General features: G+C 35.3%; 2 protein-coding genes across 3 annotated transcripts in view; one reads left to right on the forward strand and one right to left on the reverse strand.

Moving 5' to 3' along the window:
• Positions 1-20,238, forward strand: part of FBXL13 (F-box and leucine rich repeat protein 13) — a 63,744-nt gene that overhangs the window by 11,178 nt on the left and 32,328 nt on the right. The window contains 2 exon segments of the mRNA XM_063395009.1: positions 14,931-14,983; positions 18,131-18,270. Of these exon segments, the coding sequence (XP_063251079.1) occupies positions 14,931-14,983; positions 18,131-18,270 (193 nt within the window).
• On the reverse strand, positions 3,105-19,396 carry LRRC17 (leucine rich repeat containing 17). 2 transcript variants are annotated; one of them, XM_063396944.1, is made up of 6 exons: positions 19,209-19,396; positions 18,198-18,322; positions 14,133-14,262; positions 10,166-11,040; positions 6,689-6,844; positions 3,105-5,369 (listed from the first exon to the last, which is right to left on the reverse strand). In XM_063396944.1, exons 4-6 carry the CDS (start codon positions 10,920-10,922, stop codon positions 4,966-4,968), a joined length of 1,317 nt encoding a protein of 438 aa, XP_063253014.1. In that variant the 5' UTR covers positions 10,923-11,040; positions 14,133-14,262; positions 18,198-18,322; positions 19,209-19,396; the 3' UTR covers positions 3,105-4,965. The 2 variants fall into 2 exon arrangements, with proteins under 2 accessions (XP_063253014.1, XP_063253015.1); XM_063396945.1 differs by lacking the exons at positions 14,133-14,262; positions 19,209-19,396 and having other exon boundaries at positions 18,198-18,731.

Consider the following 20,238-nt stretch of genomic DNA (forward strand, 5'->3'; position numbering starts at 1 on the left):
TAAATAAACTCGCTCTTTTTTCCTGCTTCGCTCACCAGCGTGTCCTCGTGTGGTTCTTCCCGTGTCCACTGTGACACCTTGTATGATTTTTTTCCTTATGTATTTGGGTACAAAACTAAAATCATCATGTTTCTTATGTTTAGAGTTAAAAAAGTAAAGAACAATTGTGATAGAATTACATCTTGTATACAAACAGCCTTTTCTTCACGTAATTTACTGATTCATATCCAGTGTTGATTATATCAGTTGCCATCCATTTTCATTTATCTTGCATATCAAAGACATTAAATTCAATTCTTGTCTCTACAAACCTTGCATTTTCATTTTTTGTTGATAATTAATGTTTTCTGTAGGCTCAAAATCAAACATTATGTCTATTTACATTTCCCGAATGCTATTTTGAACTAGTTGCGATGAATCATATATGACAGTCTACAGGGGCTTTTAGAAAACATTGATTTATAAAGCTGTTTCTTCTAGCTTTGAAGATACACAATAGTTCTTTTTAAGCTTTTAAATCAGTATGCTATTGATATTTAGATTAACTACATATGTTTTTATATTGAATCTCACTGGCTATATTTATCATATAGCCTACTTGTGCTATCCTTTTGAAGTTCCTGTGGATAATTTAATATTGCTGCAAAACTAGCTATCTTCTTTTGGAGATTGAAATCATATTGAGATTCTTTTTCTTTGACTTTTTTCAGCTAACAAACTGAGTTGAGCTGTCTATTCAGTTATAGGCTACAGATGTAATGAACCTTTCCATTCAAACTTACCCAAGCTACAGCTCTGACCTCATCTTTCCAAATAAATCCAAGGTTACACAGACTTTGGCAACATGCTTTTATTTTTAATGTTCAAAAAGCAATTATATTAACTGTGGGTTAGGTCTGTTCATCTGACTAATCATGTTAGTGGGGTTTTCTTGATAAATTAATTATCTGTAATTTGAAAAAATTGGGTTTGTGTACTCTAACTTTGGCCTGTCGTGCATTCATGAAATAGTAGTCTTTGTCTAATATCTGCATGTGAATGTTAATATGATTCCAGCTCAGACTGTCTTTGGCAAATCAGTGTGTTACTGTGCCAGACAATATGAGTGTATGAGATGCATGGGTTATGGCTCAGCTGTTTGTGGTATTCCTCCACCTACTCAGTGATCTTGGAGGATCATTTGTCTTCCATGTGTGACTGGGAACTGCCTTTAAATGCTGCCATTAGTATTCATAGTGCAGGAGCTAAAATTTCCTCAGAAGCTTTTGAAGGGTTTTATTTCCAGTATTGACAGACATATCAATTTTTTCCCGTATTCTGTCATGGAAAACATGGCACAAAAGAATCTTTTCTGTGTTTCATGTGGCTGTGTGGAGAGAGGGGCACTGCCTCTGTAGAGCACTGTAGTTCATCCCCTAAGGTAGAGCTCCTAGGACATGCACTGCATGTTAGGAAAACAAGGCAATTGTCTTCATACAAATGTATCATGCAGTTATCCTGGTTATGGACAGAGAAAGAAGGGAAATCAGAAGAAATTACTGAAATAAGAGACTTAAAAAGCTTATAAAGGAAGAGGAAGACCCATGATTTTCTTTTAGACATGAAAGCTCTTCTGGGACTATTTTGATTAAATAGCACAGGAACATGGAGGTGTCAACATTAAATTGTGTTTTGTTGCTGTGGTGTTTGATGGAGGTTTTACTTCATGGTACATTTTTGAGAAGCTCAGAAAAATAGCAATTAACCCTGTAATGCTGAAGTTTTTATCAATTGTTAGTAATTTCCTCCATATGAATGTTTTTCAGATATATTATTGTCTTTTTTCTTGTGCTGCTTCCTTCTGCACTACCTTTGTAACTCCTGTATGCTTTTTCTGTTCATACAGTCTTTTCTCAAAGAATTTGCTAGTAATAACTGTGAGGAGATCATGCTAACCTACATTATCTTTGCCTCAACCTCCTATTTGTTGTGTTCTTACAGTATTTGTAGTTGCAATTACTGCAATTATTGTTGTCTATTCTGCCACATCCTCAGTGGGGGTGTCTGCAAATGCCGACATACACAAAATCCTGATGTATTTCAGCTGGTTTTTCAGGGAGAGTTTCTCCAAGGCACACACACTTTTTTTTTAATTATAGGAAACTAAACCACCACTTAAAGATATCTGTGTCTATTTTAAAACCATTCTTTAGTATCATTGAAAAGAAATTAAATATGCAATAACTTTAAGCAATAAGGAGTAAAATCATAGCACATTCTAGTTAAAAAAATAGAATTTGCAGTTATTCCTTGGAAGCTCCAAAGGCCATCTAAGGAAAACAATATCAAAGACAATTCCAGCATTCAAAACTTCAGACCATTTTTCATTGCAAGTAGTCTTTTCATTTGTTGATTCCAGATGTCTAATCAGCCCTGCTCTTCAGTACTGAATTTAATTTGATTTTATTGCACATGTCTTTCTTTCATGGAGCTTCTGTGCTGACATTGATTTCACAAGATCACATGGAAACTTTTGTTTGGAGGATAGTTGTTGAACCATGTTCCTACTTAATATGTCCCTCCCTCACTTACAGATTTCACTTGATAGCTATGGCCAAACATCTTGTGCTGTCAGACACGGGCAGGATGTTCAGCTCATTTTCTCCCTTGAACTTCAGCAGGAACAGCACTTTCTGGTGCCACTGTTTGAGACCATGAATGATCACACCTCTCTCTTAACTCTGCCTTCTGCTGAACAATCATCCTATTTATCACTTTGTATCACAGGTTTTAGCCTTGGTCCTAAGAGTTACATTCATCATCTGTTTGGGAATCCCCAGGGCCTTCAAACAAGAGCAATTAGGCTACTGCTTGTGATCCTCAGTCTTGCTTTTCAGCTGGTACTTTTTGCTGACCAGAGAGATCAGAGACCTCTCACACAGATTTTGTCTTATACTCTTCTCCAGGATTGTCTTTTCTACCCAGACTTAGGCTGCCTTAAGCTAGTATTTTCTCCCAGCACTGACTTTTTGCAGAGATTAACATAACATGGTCTACAAATGCATTTTTTCCTACTCAGATTTTCACCATTGGCTGTGCTGCCAATAACACTGTGGTTTCATTGCCTGTCCTTTTCAATTATACCCAGTGGTTCTGTACTGAAATAATTCTCCAGAATTTGAGAGGAGGAGGACAACATCACTTAATAGTTGCTACTATTTGTGGCAGACCTTTTTTTTTTTACTTTCAGCACTTATAAGTTTCCTGAATATGCCCTATTTAGTGAATGTTACTGGCAAATTGAATTTTCCTCTCTGTCCATCTTATCAGGATTAACCTTTATTAGTTACAATAATGCTTAAGATATTTCCAGGAACAGGGATGAGTCAGATAATCTTGTATTTTTGCTATAAAGTTTTTGAAGGGTATTGTGGGAGAAATGGCTAAATTATCCAATTTGTCAGTAAAGCGCAATTAAATATATTCATATCTGAATAATGGAGGACATAAAGGAATGCAAATAATAATGGAATGTGTTTGCTTTGAGATTGTTTGGCATTCCTACCACCCTTAACATCTCCTGATTTTATCCTTTATGTTGTTCTTTCATTTCATGTTAGCACTAAAGCACAGTGCTTTGTCTAGTAAAACAAAATGCATGACCTTTGGGACCCGTGGTTAAAGCACCAGAGAAGTGCACAAACACCATAATTGTCTCCAGATCTTTAAAGGAGCAAACTTTCTCCCTGGAGTCTCCCAGAACTTCTTCCACGATAGCCAAGAGAAATTTAAACTTTTGGCCCTGAATTTCTACTCTGCACTTCAGCATTTCTTAGTGATCTAAGTACACTATGTAGCATGGAATTTTATCTTTAACGATATCATCTATTTAGCAGAGGTATTTGTACAGCCCTGCTACTGTAACCCTGAGCAGTAGTAGTAGTACTAGTAGTAGTAGTAGTAGTATTAGAATGATCACAGGTTTTATTCAATGCATATTCACATAGATGGTTGTTTGTCAAGGAGGTGCTGTAACATGCATTTTACAAACGACCTGAGGGAAGAGTGAACTTAGAGGATGTCCCACACGTCTGAGCTCTCAAAAGTACTCTTACCTTCAGTTTGGGTGGGCACTGATGTGCTGGATGCAGACCACAGCATCCTTCATGTGATCATCGTTACCTAGAAGTCATGGCATGTAATCTGTGTCAAACTGATACAACAACCTAAAATTCTTCCCGGAAAGATTTCAGCTCTGCCTGCCTCAAAAACCAAACAAGGGAATTATGAGCATGGGGAGCTGGATCTTGGGAACCAACCAACATTAACATTTTAAGGCAGCTCAGGTATGGAAGAGGCAGAGGCTGAGTTATTTGTTCAAGACTGAGGAGGAACACTGGTAAATCAGCAAGTGGAACCCACCCTCTGTGTTTGAATCCTAATTAGTGTAACAACTGCCATTCCTCTTTTTCTAGAATTGTACTTAAGAGTTGTCTTAAGTTTGTTTTTTTGGTCTACAATAAAACAACAGGAAGTCGATATAAAAATCTTAGAAATGTTTTCTGGGAATATTTCAGGAAACTAATAGATACAAAGAACTGTCAATACATTCAAGAAAAATGTGTCTTTTTCAAAACAGTCCTGCAGCTATTTCTGTGTGAACACATAAATTGTATTCATACATGACAGCTCCTCCCCACCATATTATATACATTTGTGTCTATCAATTTTTACTGTATAGTTTCAAATATTTACCAAAATATTTCACAAGAGTGTCCAGAACAAATTGTCTAGAACAAAAACAATTACTAGATGAAGGATGCTGTTGAACTAATGTCATTCTGTAGTTATTATCTGCAGTAAAAAGACATCTTTGTAGGCAGATAGTCCTAAAACCAACAGAATAATTAGAACAAATGTAAACAGCATGTTTTTCTTTTTCAAAGTATCAAATATTTAAATCTACTAAGGGAAAGGGTTCCCTTATTAGCCTATCACGGTGACAATAACACCATGCTTCTTTACTGTCTGAACTGTTTGCTCTTTGTGTCGTTCCCATTCCTCGTCATCTTTGTCCAGATCAAAAGTTTCTGGATAAATGGGAAGCTTGTCTTTTGGGCATTCCTCATAATAACTTCGAACATATTTTCCAACAGACCATCCTTTATATTCCTCAGGCATTTTGCATTCTAGGCCATTGTAGTGAACGTTGTAGTGATGCTTCAGCCAGTAGAAAAGATAATGTATGTTGTAATCACATCTCCAAGGATTCTCTCTCAGCCATAGTATTTTCAGAAAGTAAAGATCTTCCAGTACTCCATATTCAAAATTCTGCAAGCTGTTGTTTGATAGATCCAGCTCCTCTAAGTTATTAAGGCCTGAAAAAGCAGCTAATCAATAGAAAAATAGTTATTGGTACCTTATAAAGTTAACTTAGAAAACAAAATTAATCTGTGACAGGAAAAATATGCACATCTAGAACAGGAAAAACACTTTATAATCTTACAGTTACTTGTTGGTTTTTTGGGGTATTTTTTGGCTAAAGCCTACAAAAGGATTTCTCAAACATTCAAACATTCAAACTCCAAAATACGGCACGTGCCTTCACAAGTGAGAAATATTAGGGGAGTTGCAGTGCTGGTAAAGCTATAAAACACTTGAGTCTGCCTGAGTCTAGAATAGAGGCAGTGGAGGTGGATGAATTCCTGATTTCTTCATTAAATCCTACTGTTATTGTCAAGATAAGTAGGAATATGGCAACTTATTATTAGACATTGTGGAGGGCCAGAGGTTTTTGTATGTATATAGGTATTTGTGTACATGTATAGAACCTTCAAATTAATGTTTTCATATTTGGAACAGAGTAAACATGGAAATTTATAATAATGCTTGTGAGTTACATTTCAGTGAGCACTTCATACTTTTTGCAAGGATACTGTTTCATTTAATAGCAGAAGTCTTAATTTAAATAAATCAACTGTGTAATGTTAGACATCATAAGTAGCATTTCACTGATATTACCACTTTCTGATGCTGTTTAATTGCCAAGATGTAGAAGATAAGGCCATTTTGCTTGATACATTTTCTCTCTCTTTCACCCAGTTTATGTCTGCTTTCATAATTAAATCCAAATGCACCTAGGCTATAAGCAAATTGCCAGTAAGGCCACTTGAGTTCTAATAAAATATAACTTGAAAGCAATTATATGTAATGATTTTTAACTAAAATGAGTTTAAATCCTTTTATCTTATTATACAATATAAATTTACAGACAAACTTTAGGTTTGTCTGTACAATTATATTGTACAATAAAATAAAATCCTTTATTTTATTGTACAATATAATTGAAAAGTAGCCTCCTTATATGACATATTTTCTTAGATGCAGCAAAGATATTTAAAAAATCATTCAACTACTTAGCATTTTGCAAAATTGTTAGCCATTGCTAGCCTTCTTGTTCCAGAATTATCTTTTGCACTTGGTTGGTTTAGTATTAAGAAAGGGCAACTGAAACGTGTCTTTCTCTATTGATTTTCATGTTGAATGTATTTCAGTGCAAACCTTCATTCTATGAATTGAAAGGTACAAAAGGTAAAATTTGCACCAACTTCTAGAATTTTAAATCCTTCCCCCCTCTGGTTTATATCTGATAGAGACAGTATTTAATAAAAAAGAAATAATTTAAATGAATATTTAAAATTATTCTTACCAGGATCAATGTATGCCATTCCATTACTGTTTAGATTTAATATCTTCAGTTCACTGACATCTTCAAACTCCTTGGCTCGTAGCTGTCTAATTTTGTTGTTGGACAAATCAAGTTTAGCTATATCTGGAGGTATGTTACCTGGAACTTTCTTTAAATCTTAAATAATGAAAAAGACATAAAAAAAAGACATTTGTATCAACTTTACATTATTCTTACTGCTTAGGTATCGCAGTTGCATGCCAGACAGAGTATTGTCAGTATAACATTGTTTCTTGTTTTCTTTCCCTTTTATCCCCTCTACCAGTGCCATCTTGTTTTTCCAACTGCTGAATTTCATTCTTTCTTTACTTGTACCTTTACATTTCATGTGGGAATTGTTCTCTTATTAGTGCTTATAGTAAAACCTCTGTGATTTATATTTTTATTTTAGTAGAACTAGGCCATTCACATAGGAATAGGGTAAGTAGTGAAGATACTATATTAATATTAAAAATATGTGTGAAGGGCTTGATTGCTTAAAGAAAAGAAATCAGAGTAACTATATAAAAAAACACCCAGGCAGCAGAGTGGCATTCTGTCTGCTTCTCTTTCCTATAATTGGCATTTCCAAAGGGGCTGAGGACCTCTCAGTCATCAGTGTCTGTATCCTTACAGTGTTCCCTGCAAAAGAACTCCAGAAAGAACAGCTCCTACCCCAGTAGTAAGGGCCCATGCTTGAGAAGAGCAGACTGTGGCTTGAACCCTCTCAGGGTGATGTTAACAAACCTAATCTCCAGGATTATTATATTTGCTCAATGAGTGTTCTAATCCTGTGCTGTCATAACAGGAAAATGAGCAGCGTCTCTTATTTGACCGTCTTTGAATGAAAGGAAGTTCCTGGGGCTGGGCTGGAATCTGTGTGGTCACTGTACTTCTGAAGTGCTGAAGAGATCAGATGAATCAGGTGTTTTTGGGACTAAAGCAACATACCAGAGTCTTCCTGCCGTGTATCTGATTATGAGCAGAGCTTTGGTTTTATAAAAACATAAATGTTGTAACTACTCCAGCCCGCTGTGGTTGGATTGCTTCCTGCTTCTGCAGATGTCAAAGTTTCAGGGCCTATTTTTCACCAAATGAATGCAAATAATGCTTGAATTTAGAGACTTGGAGAGTTTGGCAGTACTAGAAACAGATTTTTTTTCAACTGTCCTTGAAATTACAAGTTCTTTGCAGAAATGCAAACAAGCTTCTTTTTTGCCTTTTTTTTTTTTCATAGAATATTTCATTCCAGAGTACCACAAGGTCTGGCATATCAGTGGGCTGATGAGATATGAGTGAATTGTTTTAAAAAAAGAGGACATACTCATGGATAAATGTATTTTTAAGATGTTTCTCTCATGAGCTTTCTGACATTAACTGAAAGCTATGGACCTGTTTTCATACCTCTTTAGACATATTTAGTAGTGATAGAGCAAGTGCTTGTCATTCCATTCCCTCCATTGTAAAGGAATGGATTGCAGAATTTCATGTCATCTTACTGGATTGGCAACTGATGCACTTTTTTCTATTCTGAATTCTTATTCATGCAGATTGAGAGAAATTTGTATTTGTATTTGTATTTCCCTGGATTTTGTGTGCATTACACTCCTATTTCTGATAAAAATTCCAGTGAAATTGTGCATCTGCTGTACAATATTCATATACAAAGACAATAAGTACAATGCTTTCATCCAAGATTTCCATATGTTCAGAAATACCAAATATCCATGGGATGTCTGCATCCAGCTGTCAAGCATGTGCACAGTAGATCTAGTACTTCAAAAAAGTATTGAAACATACTCTGTGTGTCCATGCTAGGCATGCAGGAAGTTCTGGGTTGAAATACTTAGCTCTTGACCTGAAGAAGGGAATCCCTGTACCCTCTAGTACCCTTGTGTAGAGGTTGAAATAACTTTATTCCTCCATTATTAACATTAAAGACAATAAACCATGTTTTCAAATACCATAAACCCATTTGATACTCCCATGAAGATCAGACCATGTTGAATGTTTCTATGAACTTAGAGAAAAAAGTAAATTTTTTTTTCTCCAGAAGTTTTTGGGTATATTTGTGTATTCAGTTAATCTCTTTGGTAACACTATGTGAAGAGAGTTATAAAGTCAGTCTTTGCTTATATTAGGATTGTAATTTATGCCTGGGTTTTGTTCAATAACAGTTTACTGAATAGTAATAATGATATTATTGATTCTATTAAGTATAATTAAGTTAATAATCTATAATCTAATAATTAACATCCTATCTGCAAGGAAAAGTAAAATAGGTGAATATTAAAAAAATAAATAAAAGCAGCAGCATAAATCATTAATTAAAAAATGTAGTAGCTGCATGGTAAAGGAAAAATTGAGCCAGAGGGACAAGAAAGGAATTTATAGGGTGAAAAAAAGTAAAGAACACAGACCATTTTTATGACATACATAGTAGATAAAATGTAGTCAAATATTGAAATCATTAATCCTTGATACTTAGATATTATCTACTTACACTGAATTCTGAGCTTTCCTCTGGCATAAAGGTGCAAGAGTAAGAGCATACTGAGGTTTTTACATAAAATGAAGTTACTCTTGAAGCACATAGAAGTTCAGCTGAACAAAACATGCAAGCTAAAGCTCTGCTAAAATCACAAGGAAAAAGGAGTCACAATGTCAGCTTCTTCAAGCAATGCTTATTTTGGAATTGTTATGTTAAGGAATGATTTTCCTCTGAATTGTTTTTTTGTTTGCTTTGTTTTGTCATGGGATAAAATATGGGAAATATAAAGGACAAATAAATGTGCATTTTCGTGTTGATATATACCCCATCTGGTTTACCCTTAGGGCTTAACTGTGGCTCTTAGGGGCCTGAGAAAGATTTAGAGATGGAATGGATCCAAGTGTCTGAAAAAAACATTTCTTGAGGTCCCTTCAACTTTGAATTGTTTGCTGGGTGCTGGGAGGAAGAGCACAGAGGAGGTATTTCTTCATGAACAAAAACAATTTCTTCCCTTAGCAGAAGAAATCTTATGCAGTAAATGTGAGGATGCAAAGCTTTCCTCTGCAATCAGGTTCCTCTGGGCATTGAAAACACAGCTGGCTGCTCCAGTTCTGCTTCACAGCTCACTTCTGTCAAAGTGATTGTTTATAGTTGTACATTGTTTATAGTCAGACTAGTAACTTCAGGAATATGCTCAGTTTTAGTCCTGTTGATTTGATTTCTGTTAGATACATTACAGCACTAAGGAATATCTGTGGAATTTGGGCTCCAGAGCAGAGGTAAAATGCAGGAAGAACTCTACTTATTGCTGGTAGTTACAAGAGAAAAGTAATTAACAATTTCGGTTTAGGTAAAGCGAGTACTAGTATTAAGTTCATTTGCAGTAAATAATGTGGGGATAAATGTAGTAAGGATTAACTAAATAGAATATTAAAATCATTAATTCAGTTATAACAACAGATACAAACCTTTTCTTCTGCAGTTCAGAGTTGTCACAGGAAACACATACATGTGGCACAAAGAAGAGTCAAATTCTGGTTTGACAGGTTCAGGCTTCTCCCGTTTTATGTTTTTGGGATCCTGCCTGTCCTCTTCACTACACAGCTGATCAGCTTTTATCTGCTTTAGCTTTTGATTTTTCAGTTCTATTGGGTGTGCACATTTGGCATAATTTCCCAAATTCCTGTTTGTTGGAACCTGTAGCATTGTAACAAGAGTTTCTAGTTCACAGCTGCAATGCCAGGGATTGTCATAGAGACGTAGGTAGTTTAGACTAGGTGTATAAATAAAAATCTCCTCAGATAAAATTTTAATTTGGTTATGCTGAAGTAAGAGTGTGGTAAGTTTATCCAAACCATAAAAAGCCTCGCTCTCAATTTTTGATATGTCATTCTGTTGTAAATCCAGACTTTTCAGTACTTTATACTTGGAAAACATATTGTTCTTTAATTTTCGAATCCTGTTTCTTGCTAGGAGCATGTGTTTTATATCCTCTGGCCAATCAGGTGCCACAAAAACCAATTTTCTTTCCTGACAATCTAAGTATTTCTCATGAAGATAAGTGTAAATATCACATGTTAGGCCTCGGGCATTGCGCTTAACAGTGCTAGATGCTCTCCTTAAGATGTTTTCCCTTTCATTGTGTCTCAAACTCCTATTCCTTGTCCTCCTACAGTCAGATGCATGACAAAGAAGAATAAGTAATATAATAGTAACTACTTGCATCCTGACATTCAGCTGGCTGCAGTTATCTTCTGTGACAGCTGGAAAAGTTGAAATTTTTGGATAGTCTGAATCAGTGTTGTGCAGATCTGAGGAGGCACAGCTGGGGTATGTGGGATCCCTGTGTTGGAAGAAAAGTAAAACATTAGAACAGATGAAATGGGCATTTTCATGGAGGCTTGTATACAATATGCAGTCAAGTACTTGATCACCACACCACTTGGAACTTCACAAACACTTTAAGATTTAATGTCCTAACTCTTTTTGTTTGTTTGTTAGTTTTTACTGACTCTGGTCTACTGTTTTTCATTATGATTAAACACGGGAAATTATATGGACCAATTTCTCACTGATCTTTGTTAGGAAATTCTCATGTGTTCAGGAAAACAGCATCAGGCTAGACCTTTTTGTATCAGGCTTTTTGTATTATGTTAATTTTGGAAGATGACCTCAAATGAGAAGTTTGAAGCTGATTTTTTCTGATTTCTGGAGTGCTGAACAACTGGAACACATACAGAGGCAGACCAGGGAAAGCCATCTGGTGCCCATCAGTTTTAGTTTGTGCTCAAGGGTGGGCTTGTTTTCAAGCCATTTTCTCAGGACTGTTTACCCCAATTTTTGGGGTTTTGCACTTTCATCTCAGTAATCTGCTGTGACCATGGTTCAGGGTATTGGCCCGGATAGATTGAACCTGTATGAGGAATTCTTACATTTATGTCATACACTAAGAATTTGGATTGTTCACCTTTAATATGATAGTTTTTTGGCTTGGTTGGGTTTTTTTCCTTTTTTTTTTTTTTGTTGTTGTTACTTGTTTTGTTTAGTTTGGGTTTGGAGTTTGTTGCTTGGTTTAGGGTTTGTTAGGTGAATTTAAAAATTTGCAAGACTTAAATATCTGTGAATGTCAGGGATTAAATGTAAGAACTACAAACTCTTTCTACAGATTCTACTTCATACCAAGAGAAAGAATTTTTCAAGTGCTGTGGCAATTTGGGTTACAAATCTTGCTGATAAAAAGTAGAGACTTGTGTTCTTCAGTATTTTGAAAATGGAGTTTAGTAGGATTCAGAGATAATCAGTGAAGTTCTTATTGGTTTTCTGCAGTACCAGGGCAAAATAATATATTCACTCTCAATTAATTTTGATAAACAGGCTTTAAAACTTCATTAATATGGGAGGAGGGCTTTGTTGTTATTATAAACTTGGAGTTGTCAACAACAATACATTTTAATCCTGTATTGTTTACAACTTCCTTTATTCCTTCAGTAGCCACTTGGGCTCTAAAAATGTCTCATTAATTTTCTTGATAGTTTTAAGAGCTTTAATGCAGTCATCGTGTATTTGTCCATTTTTTACTCAGTTTAACATTTTTAACTTTATTTTGCTTCCATTAACTTTCTTTAATGTTTTTTCATTGTTCTTCCTTGATGGAAAAACAATATTTGACTTTGCTTTAATAAATCATTTCTTAGAAAAGGCAATTTTATATGCAAAATTTTCTTATAATGAGTCAGTCTAAGAATAACATTAATATTTTGTTCAGAAATTATGTTTCTTAATATATTCTTCCATTTATAGGCTGTTTCTAGTGTTAAGTATATAAAAAAGTAATTTTGCACCATTTGGAGTCACTTTTTAGTAAAGTGTACAGCCAGTGTTCTAGCCCAGAAACACCAATATTTACATACACGCTTTTGAAAATTATCATAGGTAAAATAAAGCTTAAGAACTTCAAACAAAAATGGTTTAGAATAGTCAAGTTAGTGATGCTAGAGCTGCTTTTCTCCCCTTATCAGTAGGTCTAGTAGTTTCATCATAGAAAATCATATCAAATAAGTGATGAATACTTTGCCCTTGATAGTCTCATCTTGGTGTTTGGTGTCACTTTTTCATCCTTCGTGTGCTTAGACAGGGCTTCACGGAGGATTTGCTACATAACCTTACCAAGGACTCAAGTGGAGCTGACTGGCCTGTGGTTTCTTAGACCTTCTTCCACTTTCTGAAAATGGATGTGACATTTCCTATCTTCCAGTCATTAGGAATCTCCTCTGACTGTCATGATCTTTCAAAAATGAGTGAGGCCTCTCAATGACAGAAGACAGCTTTCTTCCTCTTGGATGCACCCTGTCTCATCCCATTTCCTCAGGTGCTCCCTGACATTAACTTCTTCTACAATGGGTATTGCTTCACTCTCACAGATTCTGCTCACAGGCTCCAGCCAGGCACCTGGGAAGCCTTTGGACAAGCCTTAGCTGTAAAAATCAAGGCTGAAAAGTAATGGAGTAGCTTGTCCTTGAAGATTAACCAGTTCTCCTGGCCCCCTTTGCCCTCCAGGGCTGTCTACCGTGAGATCCTGTTAAAGAGGTGCCTAAACTAGCCAAAATTGCTAACAAGTTCAGCATTTTTTCTTCTATAGTTTGTCCAATTTTCTTCTTTCTGGATTTTGAGCTTCTCATTTTCATATTTTCATAGCTGCAGTAACCAAAGCCATTCAAGTTCATTCAAGTTGACATTCACTCAAGTTCACATTCCTTCACCTGTTGAAGAACACATTCCCTAGACCACTTGTCAGTCAGCTGGATCAAAAAATTGTCTTCAACATGCACTAGAAGTCTCCTGGATTGTTCACGCCCAGCCGTATTTTCTGGCAGCAGATATGAGTGGCTGAAGTCTCTCGTGAGTAACCAGGATAGGCAAGAGTAAAGCTTCCTTCAGCTGCCCAAAGGTTTCATCCACCATCTCTTCTTGATCTAGCAGATCCAGCAGAATTCAGCAGATCCCTACTACAATATAATTAATGCTCATAGGTCTGGCTTCTAATCATTACAAATAAGCTCTGGATTGACTTGTCACCAATTTCTCCATGCATTCAGGCATGATTTGTCATAGAATGCAGCTCCTCCTCACTTTCTGGGCTGTCATTTCTAAGTGTTCTGGAACCTTTCATTGCACCCCTTCAGTTGTGTGTGTGCTATCTCTGCATCTCTGGAGTCGCAGTGAAATGCAGCTCAGTACCTGTGCATGGACTTTGCTCCCTGCTGGTTGATTCCCAAGCTACAAGTGTTTGTGTTCAGACACTTGAGATACACCCCTTTGTGCTGCTTTTGCATAGAAGGTTTCAGAGATTTTCCTCATCACTATTCTCCCCAACTTCCTCACCACTTCCTCTGCCTTCACTCCTCTCCAAGTTATGGTTATCTTCCATCTACATACCTATTTTTACTGATATATATCCTCTCGCAAATCCTTTGTTGTAGAAATATATTTCAAAAGCACAAATTTTCCTCTTTAGGATTGGTTGGTATCGAATTTCTTGTTATCTGGATGGTCCTTTTGCCTTTCCCTGAAATAGGGAAAAGGTGATCACAACATGAAAAAAGACACAAGCTCAGTTATTATGTTTTCATGTACAGGTACTGACTTTTTGTCTTTGCATTATATTGACATTTGTTGTGAAACATTTATCATACTAGGAGATTTGTTACCATTATATAAGAATGGATCAATATTAGTAGTACCTGTTCCGTAGGTCAATAAAATATGGAAGCCTTATAATTACTCAAGTATAATATTCCACCTAGAAGGTAGAACTAAATAGGAAGCATTATGTACATTACATTATATTAAATTATATTACTGGTTAGAGAAATATACCAGAGTTCATGGAGAAAATTCACCAATGGTCTTAGATACCAGGATTGGCTAACAGTAATCTTGGTTTAGCAAAGTGTGTTAACATGTGCTGACCTTCAATTGTATGGTAAGTCCTTTGTGCTCTGTAGGACTGTATAGTGTAGGTATCTTTTAAAATGATAAAATGTCCATATTTCAGTTTAGTAACAATAACATCACATTTCTCTATTCTACTTTGAGGCTTCCAAAGAAAATGGCTGAAATGTATAGAAATTATCATGATTCAAAGATACTTACTCATTTTTTTCCTTGTTACATACAAATATAATTTTAATATACTTCTGGGTATTTTTTATTATTCAACCTGCTTAAATCTATTAAAATCTGTTGTATACAGATAGTTCTAATGGAACTCTACAACTATTGACAAGGTAAAATAAAGAGAAATATGACAGTGTGTTTGCTTTATTCTTGCAGGAAATTTAGAGGCATGTGTAATAGAAATACTCTTTTTGGGTGATTTGTAGGATTCTGTCTGCTATACAAGATGAAAAAAATGCCCCATACATTTCATTTAGATAGCAATTCTTTTTAGTATATCTAAAAATATGTGCTAGATTCCCTTTTGTTGCTTAGAGTTTCACAGAAACTTTTTAAAGAAAATGCTATCCAAAAATTTCTCGTGCATGTCCAGTTCCTCATGATGATGCAAGAAGTTTGGAAGTTAGATATGTTCTTAAACATTTATTAATGAAAGAGAGGATTGTGGATAGGTGCACTGTGTGAGCCAAGGCCTTGTGTGACAACTGACAACAAAAGAAAGAGTTATTCCAAACTGATATTTGAAAGATCAGTGAGCTGAACTCAGAGAATTTGGGGTCTTACAAAAGTCTGCCATTCCTGTTTCAGAGGTATCCACAGAGAGCCTGGCAGAATTGTTGGATTAAAAGCTGCTGTGAAAGAAATGAGGTGAGCTGTTCTCAACAGCAGCCATCACAAAGATGTAGATGGATTGCAAGAATAGCTGTACATTGTTTCTCTTTCCTGTGAGGAAAACAAATGTGTGTCTTTCAACAGCATCCCCATGAAGTTCAGAAACATGTTTTCCTTTGGCATTTGCATAATACACTGGGACTTTTGCTTTTCTTAGTCTGAAATGCCATATCTTCAGATAACTAACATTTGTTTTGGCAAAGTTTTGTATTAGTGTCTCCAATCCTACCACTCATCTCATCAGTATTATTTTTATTATAATCTGGGTTTTTTTCCATGTTGGTTGATATTTTGTCTTTTTAGATTTCCATATATTTATGCTGAAGTTTGGAACATCATTTTTTTGATGTGTAAATAACAAAAATTCTCCACTGACAAATCTTTTGCAGTTATCTTGTACCTTGTTGATATGAAATCTTTCCAGTCACATATGATGCTTTTGATTTAAAGCCATAAGATTACACTCTTTATATTGACAATTTTTAGACAAAAAGCTAATCTCATTGTTTCTGCGATTATGGGGATGTATAAAAAGCTGTTGTCCTGTGAAGAATTTGATAGCAGACAAATTTCATGAACATTTCACATGGCAATGCCAAAAGCATTAGCTCATTAGGTCCTGTGTGCTATGGTAACTAACACAAAGTGCTCAGAGGTGGCAGCATTGCATTTCATAATGCTGCATGTGAATTTTGCTGTGGTGTATCAGACATCCTTTATTGGAACAGGGAGCTAGTGAGCTATAGGGGTCATTTTTTATTCCCTCATACTATTCCATACAAGCATTTTAGCCTCCATATTGCACAACAGAGATAATCAGTTAAAATTAAAACTGAAAAAAGCTGTCACTGTTGCAAACATGAACAATGTCCATCAGGAATAAATGTCAGAAGATGAGCTTGTCAGATTGCTTTAAAACAATGATCCTGAGATTGCAAATGTCAAAATTAGTTGAAAAACCAGTATGAGAAAGTTCTTGCAGAATTTAGCTGTAACATGGAACAAGGAATTTTGGTGTGCTCCTTGAGTTTTAAGGAAGATGTCACTTTAAATATGGAAAAAGAAGGCATGCGTTAAATTGGTCACAGGACCAATAAAGGAAACCAGCATCTCTTCAAAATTATTGTGAGGTTTTTATCACAGTCTTCAAAATGAAGTCAGAAGGGCTTACCTGTATTTTAATGTGTGCAGCAACAACATAAACATTAAAAGATTAATAGCTACCAGAGTATTTACTCCAGTCTCTTAATTTATTATCTATTTTATCAGATATGTTTGGAGGTATACTTCTCCAAGCTTTTTTTTCCCCCACTCATTTCTGTGGGATATCACACTAAAATGCAAAATAGCTCAGGCTTCTACGAATAAGGATACTTTTACTTTTGAACTTAATATGAATTAAACATTTCCATTTCAAAAAAAAAAAGGCACCACAAATAACACATACCTTTACATTCTAATATCTGGTTCTAATGCACATTGTTGGGTTCTTTTCACAAAATATAATTTGGTATCTAATTTCTTAATATTTTTGTATTCTTTTTTTACATCGGCATTCTTTTTACACTTCCTATCTCTTTGCATTTGTGTTCAGCATGTTTCCCCACTCCATATTGAAAGCATAAAGTCAGTGCCAAAAGTCAGTATGCCACTCCTTAAGCAGTCAGCTCCTCAGTGGGAGTTCCCATCTTCTTCAAAATGCCTAATTTTGCTGACTTGCAGAACTGCATGACTACAACTAAATGTGTACCAGAGCAGAAGATCCTAATTATCAGTTTTGATTTTCTGTATGCTTTCATTTGTGGTGCTTGTGGTAATTGTTATTTACTCCAGTTAGAAATGCAGTTAAGTCAAATGAATGGTTTTCAGTATGATATAAACCTGCAGATGGAAATTTAAGTAATTTCAAAGTATAGATTCTTGATTTTACAGAGTGCTGTTGATTAACATTTTCCACTTACACAATTTTCTTTCTCGTAACTAATGTTTAGTATAAAGAAATGTTTTCCAAAAGAACTGATCAAAACCTAAAATTACATGACTCACTTTTGTAACTCTTTCACATTTCAGATTCTTTTAACAGTACTCTTCTAAATAATTGTATTACTTGAGAAGTTTAAACAACACATTTCTGCATTTAATGTCTTTTGATGGAGATCTGGTTTTCATTACCAGCAGGCACTGCTTGTAAAATCAATGGCAAAAACAGTCCAACAAACTTACACTGAAAAGTCATACTTGCAAAGTATGCAGAAAGAAGTTCCAATTAGTTAAAAAAGTATGCTTTTGCAGTTAGTTAAGATAACTTAACAATGTTACTGGTTTCATATGGTGAAATATCTTGCAGAATAGTGGTATTCCCCACTAATTTGCAATACAAGAGCAGAGGAAAAACTGCAGCAGAAGAAATGGACTTTCAAAGTTCAGCAAATAGATAATTCTGTTTCATATTAAACATCTTTTCTTCAAAGTAATTTTCAGAAAACTTTAACTATGGCATTTTATGTTCTTTTAATGATGTATCATGCCCTTGTAACAAATTGCTCTGGGTTTTTTTTTTTTTTTTGTGGGTTCTTTTTGCAAAGCTTCCCCATTTTACAGTAAATGAGTTTAGCTCACTGCAGAAAATTCACAGACAAAGGTTTACCATACCTGGACTTTTGAGAAGGCTGTCACAAGATCATCTGTTTGGAAATTCCAGGTTGCATTCAGGTTTGTAGTTCACGTCTTTCTTTCATAATGTGAAGCAGAGGATCCTTTATATGACTGGCAGCATCCTGCATTCATGGTATACTGAGGTTGAGCAAGCACTGCAGCAGCTTCCAGGGTTTTGAATTACATGACTGCAGCTGTTTAAGTTTTACTAAGGAATAATAGCACTATAGGTTTGGATCACTGCCAGCAAACTGTCAGATCTATAAACAGCTAGTACTTACTGCATAATGAGAACAAGGCTTGCTTTTTGTAGCCATAAATAGACTAATTGTATGTCATGATTAGTTGGGTGTTTATATCTGGAGCTATCAAAATGCAGTTTTTACTAAGATATCAAAAAAAAATAAAAGCCACTCTGTGCTGGAAAAAAAATACAAATTTACAGTTGATTTCCTGAGAAGCAAGTTAATTAAAAAGTGAAGTTTTGTTGCAGTTTTACATTGGTTTAGTATATAAATTGAAGAGGTATTTCTAACTGCAATCTAAAAATAGTTATGTTTTGTATTATTTTAGTATCATACTAAACTTGTAAAGAAACCTAGGGTTTTAGAATGCAGTACTATTTTAGAAACATTCAAATATATACTGTATCTAGAAACATATTCCAAAATCCATATGAAATGCCAAATTGTAAGACAATGAAAGTTTCCTAAAGTTTAAGTAAAGACTCACGCATAAATTTCTTTATCTACTGAGAAGATTCTCCATATAACAAAATACATGTGAAATGATAGAGATGGAGTCAGAGGAATATAACAGTTTAACTTTCCATCTAACAAAACATTTTCAGAACAAAGGATGAGGCAGATGGGGCAACAGTCTTGTTCTGATTGCTCTTTACTGAGCATCTGTTTCTTGTTCATGAGAATCATGCTGAGATTGTTGTGCAGTGACAGTGTGAAGTTTGAAATGAGGGCTGAGGTTAGAGGAAAGTTAAGAACTACCTACCTCTGAGTAACTTTTTCAAAATGCCAGTAATTGGTTCTGTTTTCCGAAAGCATCATTCCTGCTTGTTTGGAAGTGTCATCATGAGCCGTAGGGATCTGCCTCTAGAAATCATGATCTAATAGTGCTCAGGGAGAAGTGATCATCATCAAACAGGGAAAACCACAATCCTCCCCGACCACAGGACAGTGGGTTTGAGAGCCCTGAAAGGAATTCCACAGCTTTCTTCATTTTTGGATTCTGGAACAGATCTTAATCGTTATGACCAAGTACTTAAGTGAACAGTTAAAACCAAAAAACCCCATCAAATTGCATCACAGTTGGATAAAGGATTTTAAAACTGTTTTTTTTTCCTCCTCACTGGATGAACTAAACCAAAGGGAAATTTTGTTAGCCTACCATTTCAGAATTAGTTGCAAACCTGTAGAGGAGTTATACTATTAGCATTGAAATGATGCTTGAAATATTCTATAAAATGTGTATTTTTCATGTTTTTTCGTATTTCTTGGTTTTTTTCTTTCATTGTAACATTATAGTTCTTTTTATATGAGTTGTTCTATTGCCACTGCTTCTGTAGGATTTGAATGTTTGTTTAGAAAGCCCATCTGTAAAATGTGTGATTATGTTAAGGATTGTAAGAGTAGCATCTTAAGGCATTAAGCTCATTAAACACTTAATTAGCTCATTAAAACACGGGCAGAAAAGGGAGAATTAAGCAGACATTTTCTACTCCACTGTTACAAAACAAGGCAATCTTTTCTTTGACTATCATGTTCATACATGGTAATGATACTGGATAAATTGTAGGTATGGGGGGGGGTTTGCATAAAGTCATGGTAATTAAGATTTTCCTAAAAATATAGAGATTCTCTTGTGTCTTGTTCGAAAGGTACCCTATCATACCAGAGCCCCATCTAGAAAGCATAAGATCTCTTTGTTCTTCTTCTGAAGCTGAACAGTATTGCTGGAAAATTTTCTGCTTTTAGACACAAAACTGGAAAGACCTGAAGGTATAAAGCAATTGCATGTCATG

The sequence above is a fragment of the Prinia subflava genome, chromosome 4, assembly GCF_021018805.1.
Source record: "Prinia subflava isolate CZ2003 ecotype Zambia chromosome 4, Cam_Psub_1.2, whole genome shotgun sequence".
In the NCBI taxonomy this organism is placed as follows: Eukaryota; Metazoa; Chordata; class Aves; order Passeriformes; family Cisticolidae; genus Prinia; species Prinia subflava.